This window comes from Diceros bicornis, chromosome 35 (assembly GCF_020826845.1).
Source record: "Diceros bicornis minor isolate mBicDic1 chromosome 35, mDicBic1.mat.cur, whole genome shotgun sequence".
NCBI classification, from domain to species: Eukaryota; Metazoa; Chordata; class Mammalia; order Perissodactyla; family Rhinocerotidae; genus Diceros; species Diceros bicornis.
In genome coordinates this window covers 18,294,108-18,313,589 of record NC_080774.1, presented here as the reverse complement: position 1 = coordinate 18,313,589, position 19,482 = coordinate 18,294,108, and the positions used below count along the sequence as shown (strand labels likewise).

The window sequence follows — 19,482 nt, the reverse complement described above, 5'->3', positions numbered from 1 at the left end:
TCTGGTGGGTGGTCAGAGAGGGCAAGACACATGTCCCAGACGTGTTGCCAGCCGCCGGGAGGGAGGCTGACCTTCCAGTTCTTCGGTCCTTCCACAGAGGAGACCAACAGAGTCTTCAGGGGCCCTTCTTGGAGTGCTCAGGGCGTGTCTGCGCAAAGCGCCTGCAGAGGGGCAGGGCCCCGGGTGTGGATTCTGGTCTTTCTTATGCACTCAGTCTTTCATGGAGTGCAGAGGTTGCATTTCTTCCACGTTTGGAGCCCTAATCTGACTCTGGCAAAAACACTCAAGTTCTGGAGTATCCAAAGCAGGCTACGTGGTCTACAAAGGAGACATTTTTTTCTGATCTATAAAGCTATTTACCCAAAAAGTTTATCATATAAATCTTGGATCACACTTAATTGTACACTTTAATCCAAAAGAATACCTTTCACAAACCACTTTCATCCAAAAGCATAAACTTGCAAGAAATTGGAATTGTTCTGGCAAGTGTAGGCTGTGTGGTTGTCATATTCATCATAATATGAAGATGCTTTATTGAGTCAGTGCTTAGCTTAAAGTTAGCTTAAAGTTAGAGTTGCTAAAAAGGTGGAGTTCGACAGCACAACCCTGCCGCTGAGCTGTGCGCCCTTGAGCAAGTGCTGTCAAGCCTTTGAACCTCGGTTTCCTCATCTGTCACTGGGGCTAGCCCTAACAGGCCTTTCCAGGGTTCTTGAGACTGTCCACTGCTGGAGCCCAGGACTGCCCCCGATGCCCAGCGCTGGGGAGGTGGGTCTCATGCTGTCCCAGGTCAGCCCAGACGTTTGCACTACAGATAACGGTGACGACAGAGTTCTTGTATGAATGGGGCCCACGGAGTCAAGAGGCATTTGGGATCCTGTCCTGAAGGCCTGGGCCATCTCCCAAGGAGCCAGAATGAATAGGGAGGTGGGGTCCCAGACGCTGACCAGCATCCCTCGGAGTGCGAACAGGGCCAGAGTTCAGAGAATGGGGAAATGAATGTGGGTCAGAGTGGTTGGAGAAGGGCTTCTTGGAAGAGGCTTGAGTTGAATGGGAGGAAGAAGAGTTGGGGAGGGGGAGGGCCTCAGTGAGCCCCACAATGCCCATTAGGAGTGACGTCACTGCCGTGGGAAATCTCAGAACTGAGGCCGGCTGCCTGTGTCGAAATGTTGGTTGTTGATCTGTTCACCTTCTCACCCCTGCCTGCACATTAGAATTTCCTACGGGGCTTTTGGAAAATGTTGGTGCCTGGGCACACAGCCCTCCCAATCCCTCACCCCTAGGGATTAATTAATCCGAGTGGGGCCTGGGAATCAGGGTTTTTTAACGCTCCTCATGTGATGGAGTGGGCAGTCGGGGCTGAAGACTGCTCCCTAACTCAGACTGGGCAAACTGTTTTCATAAAGGGCCAGATCGTCAATATTTTTGGCTTTGTGGCCACGTGATCTTTCTCACAACTACTCAGAACTGCCGTTTACCACACCAGCAGCCATAGATGATACATAATCGAATGGGCCTGACTATTCCAATCACACTTTATTTACAGACACTGAACTTTGAATTTCACATAATTTTCATGTGTCACAAAATATGAGTCTTTTGATTTTTTTTCAACCATTTAAAACTCTAAAAACCATTATTGGCTTGTGGGAGGTAGGAAAACAGATGGCAGACTGGATATGGCCCTTGGGCCCTAGTTTGCTGACCCCTGGCCTACTCAAAGTGGCCATCCCTGGAGGCACTGAGGGGGTGGGTGGCCTGAGAAATTCCCAAAGGTCCATTCATCTGGGAGCCCAAAGATGAGTGCGCAGCTGTCAGCCTTTCCCGCATTACGCAATGTCCTTTCTTCCTTACTTGCTTGGTGATAATATTAAGGCCTCACTTCCATCAGGTTATCGGCTCTCAGCAATTACCATCCCCATTTTACAAAAGAGAAGGAAGACTAAGGGACGTAGGAGCCAGTTAAAGCCAGGGCCCTAGCCTGGTCGCCTCACACTGGGCCTCTTATAATGGCTCCCCTGCCATAGAGAGGACCTCAGCTAGAGCTCCTTCCTGCAGGCCAGGCCCAGTGCTGAACCCTGGACACATGCTCTGTGAGGCAGATACTCTTAATATTATTAATATTTTCCTCCTATGAGGGAACCGAGACACAGAGTACTCAAGCAACCTTCCCAAGAGCACACAGGTCATAAGCCGTAGATTCTGGATTCCAAGCCTGGGAGGATGGCTCTAGTCTACCAGGGTTTCTCAGCCGCGGCACTGCTGACATTGGGGCCGTGTAATTCTTGTGGTGGGGGCTCTCCTGTGCTTTGCAGGATGTTGAGTGGCATCCCTGGGCTCCGCTCACTAGATACCAGTAGCACACCACAAGTTGTGAGAACCAAAAATGTCTGCAGACAATGCCATATGTCCCCTGGGGAGCCAAACTGCCTCCAGGTGAGAACCCTGCATTACACTTATTGCCTCTCAAATATAAATGCTTGTTTTTTAAAGTGCAGGCAATAGAGGTACTTCTATTTATCTCGGATATCTTTCTGCCTCGGAATTAGATTCCGGGGGTCAGATACAGTCGGATTGGAAGCCCAGCTCTGCTGCTTGCTAGCTGTGTGATTTGAAGTCAGTGGGCCTCGCTGAGCCTCGGTTTCTTCATCGTGAGGAGATGATGGCCTCCCCTGCACAGGGCTGTGGGGATTCAATGAGAAGCCCCTGTGCCCCATCCGTAGTGACACTCGAGAATGTTTAGTCCCTCCCTCCCAATGTGCTTCTGCCTGGTCTTGTGCCTGGGCAGCTGACTGTGTGTGGTGTTTCGCTGACAGCTTTGTTGAGTGGTTGACTGCACCTGAAGCCATCTCCAAAGTCACCATGGAATGTTTCAGCCTCCACACTTGCCTTGGAGCAAATGCAGGCTGAAGGTCAGCCCTCCAGAGCCAATGTTGGTTGGCCTCCAATTTGTCAAAAACCAACAAAAATAGCCACCAGTCTGGAGACTGGGCCTGAAACAAGGCCACTCCGGCCGCATTGTGTGTTCACCCACCAATTTACTGTGACGGGCTTGTGACTCACTTGATGGAGGGGCCCTGTTACCAGTTTTGAAATAAAAATGGCGGCCGTGAATGGTTTTCCCCAGGCCATAAAATGGTGTTGTTCTAATGGTTGAGTTTTCTGTGTCGCACTTTAGGTCAAATTGCTAGAGTTTTAAGGTTTGTGTGCACGGAAATGGGATGTCTCAGACTTTCTAAGGCCAAAGGATCAAGCCACCAGTCAGGGAAGGCCGGGGACAGAATGGGGAGAGTGGATGGATGGGCAGCAGGCCCTGCACAGAGGCGTGGCCTGATGTGTTTCCTGGTGAGGTGGGGAGATCAGCAGCCCCTGATCGTCTCGCCATCACTGCCCTGAAATAATAGTATAGAGTTTACTGTGTGCCAGGCGCCATCTTTTACTTTCTATGTATTAACTAATTTAATCCTCACAACCCTATGAGGTCTATGTTATTATCCTCATTTTACAGATGAGGAAACTGAGTGCCTTACCCAATGGATACTGGAATGGCCATAGCTTTCAGCATCTCTGTTACAAAATTAATAGCTTTTTTTCTTATTGAAAATAATATATCATCACAGAAAATTTAACAAATATAGGCAAAGAGAAGAAAACAGAAACCAACCATAATTCAACCATCTGAGATAACTGCTGTTAACGTTTTGGTGTCTATTTCCCTAGATCAGGGGCCTGCAAACTATGGCCCTCGGGCCAAATCTGTCTGTTTTTGTTATGAAATAAAGTTCTTAAAAACACGTGGAAGTGCTTGCTGGTTAATAGAATGCAATTCTGATAAAAGCACTGTTCACATTTGCAAGATGGTATTGACCCTCCAAAGTACCTTTCTAAGTCCTGTTTTGTTTCAGCAGTTCAATCCTAGGAGGTTTTAGAAGAACAGCTGCTTGCGATTTGGGGGAGGCAGCAAGGCTGTGTCAAGGGCCAGAAATAATGTGTTTATTTGTCTGTTCATTCATTCAGTCACCATATATAAGGCCAGTTGAACAGAGAAAGTCTCAATTGAAAATACATGTCCCGTTGTGGCATAGAAACATGATGAGTGTCTGTCACTCATTTCTCTCTTTGTTCCCCTGGGCTAGAAGTCCGTTTCTTCATTTCCTATGGGCAGGGCCTTTGGTGGCTCACGCTGGGGAGCGGGGGACAGACTGCAGGTTTGTAGAAGGCTTTCCCCACGGGAAACTGTGGTGGACACAGAGACTTTGTACAGCAGAAAACTCCCACTCCCAACGTTTCCTGGTGTGGCGGAAAGAGCCCCAGCCCTGCTGACTGGCTGGGTGACCCCCTTCGCCTGGCTGGGCCTCAGTTTGCCCATCTGTAAAATGGAATTTCTCTTCCCCGACTGCTTATTTGCTCCCAGCGTTACTATTTCCTGTTCAGACAATAGAAGATGGCATGTTGGTGGTGTTCCTTATGATCAATCAGTTCTTCACCAAAATTTTGGCCCCGTGAACCCACTCGGCGCTGGCCTCCCAAGACGCCTGATGACACAGTTGCTGGACACGCCCTGGGGGGTTAACCTCTAACCGAATGCCCTGTGGGCAGCTCCCAGCTTGAGTTCCCCATTGCTAGGTTAAGAGGGTGGACTGGGTGTGTGTGCCTATCATCCTGTCAGGAGATTCTGCTCCTGTCTAAATCCTACCAAATACATTTTTTGGGCCGGCCCCGTGGCTTAGCGGTTAAGTGCGTGCGCTCCGCTGCTGGCGGCCCGGGTTCGGATCCCAGGTTTGCACTGACGCACCGCTTCTCCGGCCACGCTGAGGCCGCGTCCCACATACAGCAACTAGAAGAACGTGCAACTATGACATACAACTATCTACTGGGGCTTTGGGGGAAAAAAACAAATAAATAAAAAATTAAATCCTACCAAATACATTTTTTGCTGAAGAGGTGGAAGCCCATCGGTCCTGGGAGAACAGGAGGGTAGATTAGCAGCAATATTTGGGAGCTGGAAAGCAGAAGGACAAGCCGTAAGCGGCTTAGCAGAGCCAAGAGGGCTGGTTCGTAAAGCAGCAGCTGGGAAAGCTGAGAAGCTACGAGATGTGCCCCCGAGAGGCTCAGGGACCGGCAGCCTCGCGTGCCTCTGCGCCTGGGGGTGAAGGGGGCGTAAAGAAGGGCACCAAAATGAGAAGGATGGGGTGAAAGATGCCCAGATCCCTTCCCCGGCTCTGTGTGGCAGGGGGCTGCCCACTGCCACTCGGGGTGGTTCTGCATATGCACCGTCACCCAGCAGAAGGCGGGCGGTTTGTTCTCTGGAGGGAAAAGCAGAGAGTCTTGGGACTGGGGACTGACGGGCACAGTGGAGGGTGTGGGACCAGTATCCCTAACAGGAGGAGAGGTGCTGAATCCTGAAAGCTGCCCTGCCCCCCAGACCTGTCCCCACAGTTCCTCCCCCTTCCTGCCCCGCCTCCTCCCAGGCTCCTGGCCAACTTTATCCTCCGGGCAGAAGACCCAGGGACTTCTCCTGGGGAAACTGGACCAGTGAGGGAGGAAGACTGTAAAGATGCTTGGGGTTCCCCAACGCACAGCCCTCCCAGATCACCCAGGGCCCACCGGCCTTACCACAGGCCCAGTGCTTCTCATTAGGCCTTTTGTTCCCGCTCTTGGTCAGGAGGAAGTGACTGAGGCTTACCAAACATTTGGGTACAGTTTATAATAAGGAAGGCAGGCCCCAAACAAAGGGACACAGGAAACTTGGAAGAAACAGAAACACTGCCAGGAGCAGAGAACTTGAAAAAGCTCTCAGGATACCCTCATCGGGCTCAGGGAGGATGTTACGTAGGAACAGGATACATAAAGAGGAACATTTGCAGAGCAGAAACAAGCTCTTGGACATTAAAAACACGATAGCAGAAGTGAAAAACTCCACTGAACAGTTAGAAGAGAATGCCCAGGGAATCCCCCAGAAAGTAGAAGAAAAGAGAGAGAAAATAGGAGAGGGAAAAATACATGAACTCGTGGGCCAGTCCCAGAGTTTCAGCATCCAGATAATAGGACTTCTGACAAGAATAGAGAAAAAGGAGGCAGGGAAGTCACCAAGGAAATATTTGAAGACAAGTTCCCAGACATAATTTTCCAGATTGAAGGAGGCTGATTGATGGATGCAGACGCATACCTGAGCACATCCCTGTGAAACTGTAGACTATGGAGGACAGAGAGAAGATCTTGTAAGCTTCTGATGTGAAAAAACAGGTCACTCACCGAGGACTGAGGGTCAGAACACCTCTGGTTCTGGCATTCTTGGAAGCCACAACACAATGGAACAAAACTCTGAAGAAGGTTTTCCCTCCTAGAATTCTGTACGCAACCAAACAATAGGGTCAAATGTGAGGGCAGAAGAAAGACAGCTTCAGAACATGTGAGGCTGCAAAATGTTTACTCCCCTGAACACCTTTTCTTAGATAGCTACTGAAGGATGTCTTCCACTGAAATGAGAAAGTAAACCAAAGAAGAGCAACACATGGGAGACAGGAAACAGAGATCCAACCTAGAATCAAAGGGAATCTCCAACGTGACAGTGATGAGGAGCCCAGTGCAACCAGGAGCAGGACAGGTATGTTGAGGGCATCATCGTCATGTGCCCTGCCATTGTGCCATCTTTTTAACTGGATGAAACTACTGGAGGATATGCCCCAGCAAAACAAGGGAGTCTACCAAGAAAGAGGGAGCCATGTGATCCCCCAAATTAGGCATCAAACCCCAGGAAAGGCAAAGGGAATCCTAAGGATGTCAGCAAAGGAAAGTCCCAGAATGATGGTTGTGTAGAGGTGTAGGGAACAGCCAGTCCAGATGAAGGGAGAGTAGAGACCTCTGGGAGGGAGTCGCCAATGGAAAGTAATGGAAGCGATCAATTATCTTACATTAGGAGGCCATTAGGAATGGGTTAAATTAGCAACAGTTTCAAGGAAAACCAAGTAAATGAAAAAATCATTAACTCCAGGAAAAAAACAAAAAGAAAGGAAGGAAAATCTGGTATACCACAGTGCTCATCTGTGAATAACGATTGCAGACTCATAAAACATCGAATACTGAATCTACCAAATTGCAGTATGCCTCTCTTGAGAGGGTGGGGGAAGGGAAGCGGATGGGATGGCCGAGGAAGAGCACTAATTCTTCATCTCTCAAGATAGGAAGGCCATCGATGGGTCTCAGATGGATAACTTACAAGATAGGACACACACAATTGCTCAGAACTATGGAGATGTGCACATGCCAGAAAAGTGATTTCCTCCAGTGTGGGCTTCTTGAGGACTGGTGGTTCAAGGAACCTCTATTTTGCTGTTATACATTTTTTTTGGTTTGTTTTCAGTTTTTAAAAAAATTTTGATATACAGAGAAATGCGTGAAAGATATCAATACTGTTTAACAGGTCTAAGGGATTGGACTGCGTGGGCTTTCTCCCTGATCATAAACTTCCTCCCCTGTTAGAAGCTTTTTAGTATTATTTGAGTTCCTCAATCAGCATATAAAGTAAAAATTAATTTAGCATGAAAAATCTGTGGGGCCGGCCCAGTGGCGCAAGCGGTTAAGTGCGCATGCTCCGCTGTGGCGGCCCGGGGTTCAAAGGTTCGGATCCCGGGCGCGCCCTGACACACCGCTTGTCAGGCCATGCTGTGGTGGCGTCCCATATAAAGTGGAGGAAGATGGGCACGGATGTTAGCCCACAGCCAGTCTTCCTCAGCAAAAAAGAGGAGGATTGGCATGAATGTTAGCTCAGGGCTGGTCCTCCTCACAAAAAAAAAAAAACCCTCTAAATGTGCAGCCTGGGCCGGGTCAGAGGATCACTCCTGCGTCAGTCATTCTTGCGCTGGCCTCTTGAGTCTCCTCGTGAAATGCTCAGGGGCCCTGGAGAGGGACTGCAAAGCAGAAGGGGTCTTGATGGGCTTTCGCTTGTCTGTCAACGTTGATTTCATCGACGCCGGGGGCCCGACTCCCTCCCTGAGTGTCCCAGGCTTCCTCGCCCATTTGGGTCTGTCCCCTTCCCTCCGCAGGACCAGCATGTCAGGACTCTACCTGGTGAAGAGGGGCCGAGAACACAGGAAGCTGGACCTGCACAGAGACTTTACCGTGGCTTCCCCGGCCGAGTTTGTCACACGCTTCGGGGGGGATCGGGTCATTGAGAAGGTACAGACGGGGCCCCGGCACTCTGGGTGGGGCCAGGTTGGAGTAGGGTGGGACTGCTTCTCTCCTGAGGTGGGAGACCCAGCTTCAGGCTCGTCCTCACGCTGCAGAGAGAGGGCGAGGCCCACCCTTCCGTGAGCGCTTGCTGAGTGCTGGGCGCTGGACTCCATGAGCTTTTCACCCTCACGACAGCCTGAAGCAGTGGGTGCGTGACCTCCAGTTCACAGAGGGTGATTCTGAGGCCTCTGAGCAGGTCGAGAGGCTCCCCCAAAGGACCCTGAGGTACCTTCGTGCAAGGGGCTGCTTTCTGGGTTATAGGGAAGCATAAACCCAGCGCTGCCCTCCTGAGGTTTACAGCTCTGAGAGGAGAGGAGGGTCCTGGTGGTCTAGTGGTTAAGATTCGGCACTCTCAACACCACAGCCTGGGTTCATTTCCCGGTGAGGGAACCACACCACCCGTCTGTTGCTTGTCGTACTGTGGCGGCTGTGTTGCTGTGATGTTGAAAGCTACGCCACTGGGATTTCAAATGTTTTCAGCTGGGTCACCCCTGGTGGACAGGTTTCAGCAGAGCTTCCAGACTAAGACAGACTAGGAAGAAGACCTACTTCCGAAAAAATTGGCCATGAAAACCCTGTGAATAGCAGCAGAGCATTGTCTGAAAGAGCGCCAGAAGGGGAGAAGATGGCACAAAAAGACCATCAGGGTTCCGCTCTGCTGTCCACAGGGCGCTAGGAGTCAGAATCAACTCGACAACACTAACAACAACGAAGAGGAGACGAGACCCATGTACTAGAATCACAGTCAAGACAGGGAACAGTTAAAATTTGCCATTTATGCAGGCTATTCACATCATTTCCCGTTCCGTCTGGTTAAGGACCTGGACACAGACTAGTTATTCCTGTCATATTTGTGGAGGAGCTAGGATTCTGAAATTTGACATTGTTGTCCAAAGTCATGCAGCTAGTAAGTGCTAAAGCTGGGATTTGAACCCAGGTCAGTTTGAGTGGCAGGCCTTTTTCTTTCTCATTTTACTTGAAGGTGGTGGTAATAATAATAATAATAATAATAATAGGAGCAATAGCAGTTGGCATTTTTGAGGGCCTGCTCTGAGCCAGGCATCCTGTTAACTGCTTTTATATCATCATATCTCGTTTAACCCTCCCTGCAGCCATGTCAGTGGGTATTATTTTACAGATGAGGAAACTGAGGCTCAGAGAGGGGAGGTGGCTTGCCCAGGTCTTAGAGCTGGTCAGTGGCGGAGCTGGGATTTGAACCCCGGCCGTCGGACTCCAGAGCCCAGGCCCTCACCCCAGCGTCATAAGTGTAGTATTGAGCGGTAGAGTCGTACAGGCTCCCAAACCTGACTGCCACCGGAGTTGCTGGCTGAAAATACGGATTCCTCTACCTTCTTTCAGACCCATGGAGGTAGAATCTCCCGGGTGGGGATCCAGAAGCTGCATTTTTGCCGCACTCACCGAGACTGCAGCCAGCTCAGGAGGCGGCTGGCACTGAGCCCTCGGGAGCCCAGAGGCTGTGGTGGCTGCCGAAGGCCTCAGCCCGGAGTTGCTGCGCTTTCTGGCTTTGGAGTTGACCGTGGCTCGCCCTCTCCTAGGCTCCTCGTGGGAAAGCCGCAGCTGGGAGACTAGAACAGCCAGCCTGTCTGCAGCCGCCTGCTCCCCAGGGGCTCCTGGAGTGTGCTAGAACAGATGGGGCCCTCGCGAGGCCGTCCGTAGCCCTTCCCTCCTGTCCAAGCCTTGCTTTGGGAATAAGATCGAGCAAGCCAAAGCCCAGCTGTTTGTCATCACTCCTCAGGAGCTGTTTTTGAAAGGACAGAGAATGCTGAACCTGAGTGGGAGCTCCAGGGTCCATCTGCTGTGGCCGCTCACAGGATGTGACATCTGGGCTCGGTTTCCCCTTCTGTAAATAGAGGTGATCACATCCCAAATCTCTAAGGAGACTTGTCCTCCAAGGCTGTCATAAAGATTAGTAAGTGATGGAAGGGCCTTAAAATTATGGACTTGCTATGTAAGTCGGAGCTTTGAAGCCATATACCTTTTTTTTTTTTTTTGAGTAGAAGACTAGAGCTTGGTTTTATTTCTTAGAGAGCAAGCTAAGAGGTTGGCCAGTCTGAGCTCCTCATGTGGTGATGAAGCTCAGAGAGGGAAGGCATCCACCTAATGCCACACAGCAAGTTCATGACACCAGTGAGAACTGAAACCAGGACCCCTTTTGTTGCTCTCTCTTGTTGCAGACAGCCAGCGTTACTGCCCTTCTTCTTTACCAAATCTGGTAACCTTCAGGGTGCAGAGGCAGCCGCAGGAGGGCAGTTCAGAGCACAGGTCAGACTGGAGGGCTCCAGTCCCAGCTCTGCCGCTTATTAGCTGTGTAACTTGGGCACTGCCCTAACTCCTGAATTTTAATGTCTTTAATCCCAAATAGGGATAATAACACAATCTCTTTCAAAGTGCTGTTATGAGGATGAAATGAAATAATGCTGGCAAAATACATTGTACTGAGCTTGGTACATACTAAATACTCAAAAAATGTTAAGGGCAATCATGATGGTGTCAAAGGAAGGAATCAAAAATCATTCATCTGGGCCGGCCCCGTGGCTTAGCGGTTAAGTGCACGTGCTCCGCTGCTGGCAGCCCGGGTTCGGATCCCGGGTGCGCACCGACACACTGCTTCTCCGGCCATGCTGAGGCCGCGTTCCACATATAGCAACTAGAAGGATGTGCAGCTATGACATACAACTATCTACTGGGGTTTTGGGGGAAAAATAAATAAATAAATTTAAAAATTTATTTAAATTAAAAAAAATTTAAATTTAAATTAAAAACATAAATTAAAAAAAAATCATTCATCTTTCTATCCTTCCAGTCAACCCTCCATCCATGCATCCATCCATGCATCCATCCAATCGTCCATCCATCCGTCCATTTATTCATCCATCCAATCATCCATCCATCCATCCATCCAATCGTCCATCCATCCATCCAGTCATCCATCCATCCACCCATCCATCCGTCCACTTATTCATCCACCCATCCATCCAATCACCCCTCCGTCCATCATTCCATTCCATCATCCATCCATCCATCCATCCGATCATTCATTCATGCAGCCTGCAGTCTTTGAGCACCTGCTCTGTGCTGGGCTGTGTGCTGTAGAAATACAAAGAGGAATGACGTGCTCCAGGTAAAGCAGGAGGCTCTGCAGTGGTGAGATGGACCCTAGGGTAGCACGCAGCCTCCAGTGCAGGTCAATGTGCAGCTCCCGCCCCTTCCTTGTTTTCTCTGTCTAGGTGCTCATCGCCAACAATGGCATCGCCGCTGTGAAGTGCATGCGTTCCATCCGCAGGTGGGCCTACGAGATGTTCCGCAACGAGAGAGCCATCCGGTTTGTAGTCATGGTGACCCCAGAGGACCTGAAGGCCAACGCAGGTACCTGGGCCTTGACTTCCTCCCCTTGCCAAGCCCAGTCCTTAGCTACCCTCACCTCCTCCACCCAACCTGGGCAAGTCCATGCTAGACCCCAAACAGAGTCCCAGGGTACCTCTCATCAGCCTGTATTGATTTGCCCTTTTTTCTCTATTTAATTAAAATGTCTGCTGATAACAAGAGCTACCCATGTGCCTTATAAAAATACAATGGTTAACAGGCAAAGTAGAAATCCCATCTTTGAGAAATTTGGTGTGTCTTCCTCCAGATGTTTCTTCTTGCAGGTGTATGTGCTGTATTTCAGTCATTCACTTGTTTTTCTATTCTTTGTCTATCTACATCTCTTAGCATAGATCAGTCTATAAATAACTCTTGGACAATTTGCTTTTTTCCCTGAACGTTCTTTTCAGATCTTTCTCCACACAGCAGTCAAACTGATCTTTTAAAAACACAGCTCAGGTCCCGTCAGCCCCTTCCTTAAATGCTTCAGAGGCTGCAATGCTGTCTCATGCACCAGCTACCTCAGCCCCCTGGGCCCTCCCAGAGGGCAGGCCCGGGGCTCTGCTCTGCACAGACACACAACAGTGAGGACAGGTTTGATTGTCAGTCCCATTTTACAGATGAGACAGTCGAGGCTCAGGGACATAAATCATTTGCCCAGGGTCATGCAACCAGTGTGTGGTACAGGCAGGATTGGAACCGGGTCTGAGTCCGGAGCCTTATCCTGTGGGGTCTCCCATCATGCTCAGACTGAAACTCCAGAGCCTCGCTCAGGCCAGTGAAGGCCCCACGTGACTCAGCCCCTGCCGGCCTCCTGGCCCGGTCTCCTGCCTCTCACCCTCCATCTCCGGGGCCCAGTCACAATGGCCTTGTTGGTTCCTGGGCCGGCCGCACTCTTTCTTGTCTCAAAGCCTTGGAACGTGCTGGACTTTCTGCTGACAGTGCTTTTCCCCGAAGCTCTTTGCACAGCAGGCCTCCACTCGCCCCCCACCCCAGAGAGCCCTGGCACTGACCACGGTTTGTAGTTATCAGGTTTGTGTTCCTGTTTCTCTTCTCCGACAGGAGAGTGAAGCCCAGTGAGGAAAAGGAGATGGTCTGACGTCTCACTTTATCATCTCTGGGGCCTCCCGGGTCACCGACACTCGTGTGTTTGATACACATTGGAGGCAGGCAGGCCGGAAGGAACCATCGCTCTTGGGTTTCTTTCCAAGTCTGCACAGAAAGTTCCACATTGCTCCTTCTCAGGATCTTAGAGAATTCCATAGTACAGCTGTACTAACCTTTGACTTCAGATTGAGTCTAACTTTTCAAGTTCAAAACGCTGCCCAGTGTACATCCTCTTACATCATACTTTGGCTTTGTTGATGAGTGATTTTTTTTTAGGATATATTCCTGGAAGTGGAATTTCTGGCTTAAAGAGCATGAATGTTTTATTTTATTTTATTATTTATTTATTTATTTATTTTTTATGAGGAAGATTGGCCCTGAGCTAACGTCTGCCAATCCTGCTCTTTTTGCTGAGGAAGACCGGCCCTGGGCCGACATCCATGCCGATCCTCCTCGACTTTATATGGGACGCTTTATATACACTTTATATAGGCCACAGCATGGTCTAACAAACAGTGCGTCGGTGCGCGCCCAGGATCCGAACCAGCGAACCCTGGGCCGCCGTGGTGGAGCGCGCGCACTTAACCACTTGCACCACTGGGCCGGCCCCGAGCGTGAATATTTTAGAATCAAAACATTGTATTGTATTCTGCCTTAAAAAGGAAGGAATTGCTGACACAGGCTACAACATGGATGAAACTTGAGGACATTATCTAAGTGCAATAAACCAGTCACAAAAAGACAAATACTGTATGATTCCACTTATATGAATACGTTCCTAGAGTGGTCAAATTCATAGACACAGAAAGCAGAATAGTAGTTGCCAGGGGCTGAGGGGAGGTGAAAAAGAGGAGTTTCGTTTCATGAGTATAGAGTTTCAGATTTGCAAGATGAAAAAGCTCTAGAGATCTGTTTCACACAATGTGAATATACTTAACACGACTGAGCTGTACACTCAAAAAATGAGTAAGATGGTAACTTTTATGTTATGTGTTTTTTCTATGATTAAAAACAAACCTTGTATTGTTTAATGTCAAAACAATATTAAGATAAACTTTAGATAGGAATTTTTTTAAAAACGCACCTCTACTCCCACTATCCTAATAACTTGCTTCCTTCTTTTTTGTTCCCCTCCAGGCCTTGTCCAGACACACATATATGTTCACATAAAGTCATATTCAGTTTCTTTCAAATTATCATACTCGTTTGTCTCTTGTTGCCCTAGAATCTTCACGGTTATGCTTTCAATGGCCATACGAAGTCCTGCCGTCAAATTCATTCTCTCAGTGTTTTTTCCTGTTCTCTCCCATTTGATTCCAGAGTACATCAAGATGGCAGATCAGTACGTCCCCGTCCCAGGAGGGCCCAACAACAACAATTACGCCAACGTGGAGCTGATCGTGGACATTGCCAAGAGAATCCCTGTGCAGGTAAGTCAGACAGGACGCCCCAGTCTGCCCACAGGGGTTCATGCCCTGAGCTCTGGAGCAACTCGATTCCACAGTTCGGGTCCTATGAGACTCCGAAATCCAGGGCTGATAGGACTTAGCAAAGAGCTTCCGGTGTGTGATGGGAAGCGGGTTCTTGAAGGAAGATCTTTGTTCATGCCTCTCTGTATTTGCAGGCGGTGTGGGCTGGCTGGGGCCATGCTTCCGAAAACCCCAAACTTCCAGAGCTCCTGCGCAAGCACGGGATTGCTTTCTTAGGTAGAGTGTGTCTCCATCAGATACGTGGGAAGTGGGGTGTTGCTGGGACACCCAGCTGGGTCGGAGTCTCTTTCTAGAGCAGCCCTGTGAGGTGGGGGTCAGTTTGATATCCCCACCTCACACTTTCCTTGTCAGGAGCAAGCAAGTCCAGGGGTGGGAGGGCACGTGGGAGGTTAGCCAGCCCAGGGACATAGGAGCCGTTACCATGGTTACCACAGCAGAATGATGCTGGGGCAAGCAGAACCCTCTGCTAGCGTTCCTGTTGGTACTGAGATACCAGCCACGTTCAGATTTCTAACTAGGTTTGGAGGTCACATTTCTGATAAGGCAACAACTTTGCTTGGGCTGTTCTTAGGCCTTTGGAATGCCCTAACTCCTTGGGCCCAGAGCCCCTCATGTCTGCTACTTATTAGGTAAAATGATACTTATTGTCTGTGGCATCTGTTTGTCTCAGGATTTGTATTTGTATTTGTAAACTTTGCACAGTTATGCTCTCTGACATCCTTGTGTGGTTTAGGGGACTCATTTACCATCCGCAATAAATCCCTGTTGCTGTTCCCTGCCTCTGGCCCCGCGACACAGACTTGCGTATGAAGCAGCTCAGTGCAAATCAATACCTGCTATTCCCCTGAGGGTCTGCCTGGTGACCTGTGCCCACTGATGTTTTCTTTGTCCATGGTCTCTGATTGGCTGTCATTATCCCTCATTTTTAACTCCTCTGGAGGTTGATGGTACAGCCCAGGAGCTGGCAAACTACAGCCCACAGGCCAAATCCGGCCCACTGCCTGCTTTTGTAAATAAAGTTTTATTGAAACACGGCCCTGCTCATTCATTTATGTATTGCCTATGACTTATTATAAAAACAGTTTGCCAACCCATGGTCTAGTTTTTTGAAGTGCTAGCTTGCTCCCGTGGTCTAGCTTTTTGTCTTTCCCCCCAAGTGAACTTTGTGTATGCCACATAGCTTAGGTTGTAACTCACATGAGGTTTACAGTCCACGTGTTGAAGGTGACTGATGGAATAGCAGACTAATAGATTTTTTTTCTTCCTTTACTTGATGTTAAACTCTGTGAAGCTGGGACCTGAGTGCTTTTCTTTGTGCGCTTGGTTGGTATGTGGCTGTGAGGGGCTTGTGGCTGACTCTATTCTGCCTTCCCCCATGTCCTTCATCTCTTAGGCCCTCCCAGTGAGGCCATGTGGGCCCTGGGAGATAAGATCGCCTCCACCATCGTGGCCCAGACGCTGCAGATTCCAACGCTGCCCTGGAGTGGAAGTGGTAAGGGGCCTTTGGGGGAACTCCTCAGCCCAGTGTTGCTAATGCGAGCAGAGGGGGTGACAGGAGTATGCTTTTTTAATTGTTTCATCTAAGTTTTTAAAATTATTAAAGTGGCACAATTTCATTGTAGACAGCTTAGAAAATATGAGAAGTACAAAAAAGAAATAGGAATCGTCCATAATCCTATGACCCAATGTCAAACATTTGTTACATTGTAGGTGTCCACCTTTCCAGCCTTTTTTCTAGGCACATCCTTTAAAACACCAGAGACCTTATATTTACTAGTTTGTGGCTTGTTTTTTCTCACTAGTCCTTCTGTGTTGATAAATACACTTTACAACATTTAAAATGCCTGCATAGGATTATATCATACAGATATACCATAATTTACTTAACAATCTCTGTAGGTATACATTTAGCTTGTTTCCGATTTATTGAAAATATTAAAAGTAATGGAGCCTAGATAATCTTGTAGCTAAATCTCTATGTACATTTTAATTATTTCTTTAGGATAAATTCCTAAGAGTGGAATTTCTAGGATAATTGAAAAAATAAACAAGAAAAAGTCTCAGGAGTTTCCTATTCAGTTTGATTTTTTTCCTCTAAAGATTGAATTTTAAATTTGGAGTGGAAAGTTTGTTTTTGTTTTTTTTTTAAATCTCCACAGCATTTTGGAAAGTACTGATTCACATACATATGACTCCAGGGGGTAGAATTGGGATATTTTTGGATTCAGGTTAATATGGTTGTTCTTGGTAGACTCAGTCTGAATTTCTTAAGCTTGATTTCCCATTCAAGGGTGAGTCAGTCCTTAAGACAATTAAAAGCCACTGTGGGAAGCTAAAGGAACGGGTCTGTATTCCCTTGGTCCCAAGGCCGGGTCTAGAGCAGCTGTGGTGAGGAGAGCCCTGTGGTTTCTGTGTTGTGTGTGTCTCTGACGTCCTGGGGAGGATTCAGCTCTCTTTGTGACTCTCCAGGTCTGACGGTGGAGTGGGCAGAAGACGATCTGCAGCAGGGGAAAAGAATCAGTGTCCCAGAAGACGTTTACGACCAGGGTTGCGTGAAAGACGTAGACGAGGGCTTGGAGGTAAACGCAGAGCCCGGGGGGGACCGGGAGCCAGAACCTTCTCATTGCCCTGGTAATGGTGGACACTGTCTAACCTCTAAAGAGGTCTCTTTGTCCTTCACCCCCAGGCGGCAGAAAAAATTGGTTTTCCGTTGATGATCAAAGCTTCTGAAGGTGGCGGAGGCAAAGGAATCCGGAAGGCGGAGAGTGCCGAGGACTTCCCAATCCTTTTCAGACAGGTGAGCTGTTCTTGCTGCGTAGTTTTCCATATGTCTTTGGGAACTGTGTTTGTTCAATTGTTGGCCACCAGACTATTTCCATTAGCATTACTATGTCACAATCAAGAGGCATTTCTGGGAGCTGGATTATCGCTGTGTTGGGTTCCTAAGCAAATGTGTACATTTTCACTCCCAGAAGTCCACCGTTTGTGTTGATCTGTACACCACTTCCTTAGATGTTCGATTCAGTGAATCGGTGTGTCTGTCAATGATTTCAGAGATACAGGGTCAGAATATCTGTCTGTGACTATATTTGTCGGTCAGGAGATGGGATATTTTGTAAATTTCAGTAGTCTTAGTGTTTTTAACATTTCTAGGTGATTGATTTTTATTGTAGGAACTAAATGTATATTTACTTATTTGTAGCTGGTTTTCCACTTTTAAAACATTATGCCTATTATTGGTGATGTTTTAAATAATTTATGCTGACAACCTTCCCATTCTTAACCCAACTATTTTAATATTTCTAGGTTTTCTTCTAGACCTCGTTTACGTGTATCTTTTAAAGAGTTATGTTTGGTCCACCCAATATTTTGATCTATATTTAAAAATTTCTAGTTTGTAGATCATGAACATATTTACCATGTTGTTCCAGTTCTTACAATTATTTTGATGATTATATGGTATTCTTATATGGCCATAGTCTTATTTATCGAACTTTTCCTTTTTTGTTAAATGTTAGGATTTTTCCATTTTCATTATCATGAATAATGCTACCATAGTATAATATGGTATTTAATACTATAAATAATGCTTAGCTTTTTTTCTTCTTCTGAATTATTTTCTTGGGGAAAGACCGTGGGAGGAGATTAGCTTAGTTAAATAGCATGTACTTTACACGCACTTATGAATACATATCAGTAAATTGCTTTCTGAAAAAGTATACCAATTATGCAGCTGTGGGCAATGAGTGAATGTTATATTAAGTAATATTTTTACTACCACGTGTCTCCACTGGGGTGTACTGATTTTGGGGTATTTTGGGGGAAGAATTTATATTTTCGGGAAAGTTGCAGCGCTAGTACGGAGTTCCCATCTACCCTTCACCGTTCCCCCACTGTTAACATCTTCCGTGACTACACCATGTTTGTCTCAACTGGGAGATGAGCAGTGGTACGTTTCCAGCGAGTAAGCCCCAGACTTGGTTGGATCTCGCCAGTTTTCCCCACTGATGGCTTCCTTCTGTTCCAGGATTCAGGCCTGGATCCCACATTACATTTGGGAGTTGGACAGGTTTTAAAGCTTTTTTCTTTCTCTTTTTAAAATAGAGTTTACTTTGTAGAGCAGTTTTCAACTTATAGCAAAATTGAGTGGAAAGTTCCCATACACGCTTGACCTCCCCCAAGCTTTCTTCTTTTAATTACATGAGTGCAATATAGAAATGTTCTTAATGTAAAAAATCAAACACTTCAGTGGTATGTTAAGAATAAAGAAGGAAGATTCCCTTTTCCCCATTACCTCCCAACCCCTCCCTCTCTTTTCAGCACTTTTTTTAATGTACTTTTACAAAGATGTTCATATAATTCTGTTCTACTATTTTTCACCTAAGTGGGGTCATCCCACATATTATTGCAACTTATTTTTTTTTTTATTTTTATTTTTTTGCTTGATTTCTCTTAGGAATCATTCCATGTGAATACTTATTTCTACATCATCTTTCTCTAAGAATCTCTATGGGGCTGGCCCGGTGGCATAGTGGTTAAATTCGCATGCTCCGCTTCAGCGGCCCAGGGTTCGTGGGTTCGGATCCTGGGTGCAGACCTACACAGTGCTCATCAAGCCATGCTGTGGCAGCGTCCCACATACCAAAAGTAGAGGAGTCTTGGCACATATGTTAGCTCAGTGACAATCTTCCTTAAGCAAAAAGAGGAAGATTGGCAACAGATGTTAGCTCAGGGCCAATCTTCCTCTCTAAAAAAAAGAAAAAGAAAAAAAGAATCTCTAGATGACATACCTATAAGACAGTGCCTTTCAGCCATTGAAAGGATGGAGTAAGTCAACCTGTAGGTTCCGCCGTGGAGAGCTGGCTGAGAGCGTGCACTGAGTAGGAGGGAAAGAAAGCTTACAGAGTCGTGTGTTATGGTCCTATTTTTGTTTAGAAAAACATTCTCTGTGTGTATATTACTGAACGTGTAGCAGAAAACCAGTTTGTACACCCAACTCTTCAACTCTTTTTTAAGTTTTTAATTTTTTTTTTTTGGAAGCTAACATCTGTGCCCATCTTCCTTTATTTTGTATGTGGGATGCCGCCATAGCATGGCTTGATGAGCAGCGTATAGGTCAACGCCCGGGATCCAAACCTGCAAACTCCAGGCCGCTGAAGCAGAGCATGTGAAATTAACCACTACACCACCGGGCCAGCCCCTGTACACCCAACTCTTAACCAGTTAACTCTTTACCACATTAACTCTTAGCCACATTAACTCTTTTTTTTTT

General features: G+C 47.4%; 1 protein-coding gene across 2 annotated transcripts in view; it reads left to right on the top strand.

The window, feature by feature from the left end:
* Positions 1 to 19,482, top strand: part of ACACB (acetyl-CoA carboxylase beta) — a 98,820-nt gene that overhangs the window by 19,455 nt on the left and 59,883 nt on the right. For both annotated transcript variants that reach the window (XM_058531634.1, XM_058531635.1), the window contains 7 exons: positions 8,043 to 8,175; positions 11,478 to 11,616; positions 14,041 to 14,150; positions 14,345 to 14,426; positions 15,604 to 15,702; positions 16,680 to 16,789; positions 16,897 to 17,007. In XM_058531634.1, the coding sequence (XP_058387617.1) occupies positions 8,043 to 8,175; positions 11,478 to 11,616; positions 14,041 to 14,150; positions 14,345 to 14,426; positions 15,604 to 15,702; positions 16,680 to 16,789; positions 16,897 to 17,007 (784 nt within the window). The remainder of the gene's footprint in view (positions 1 to 8,042; positions 8,176 to 11,477; positions 11,617 to 14,040; positions 14,151 to 14,344; positions 14,427 to 15,603; positions 15,703 to 16,679; positions 16,790 to 16,896; positions 17,008 to 19,482) is intronic.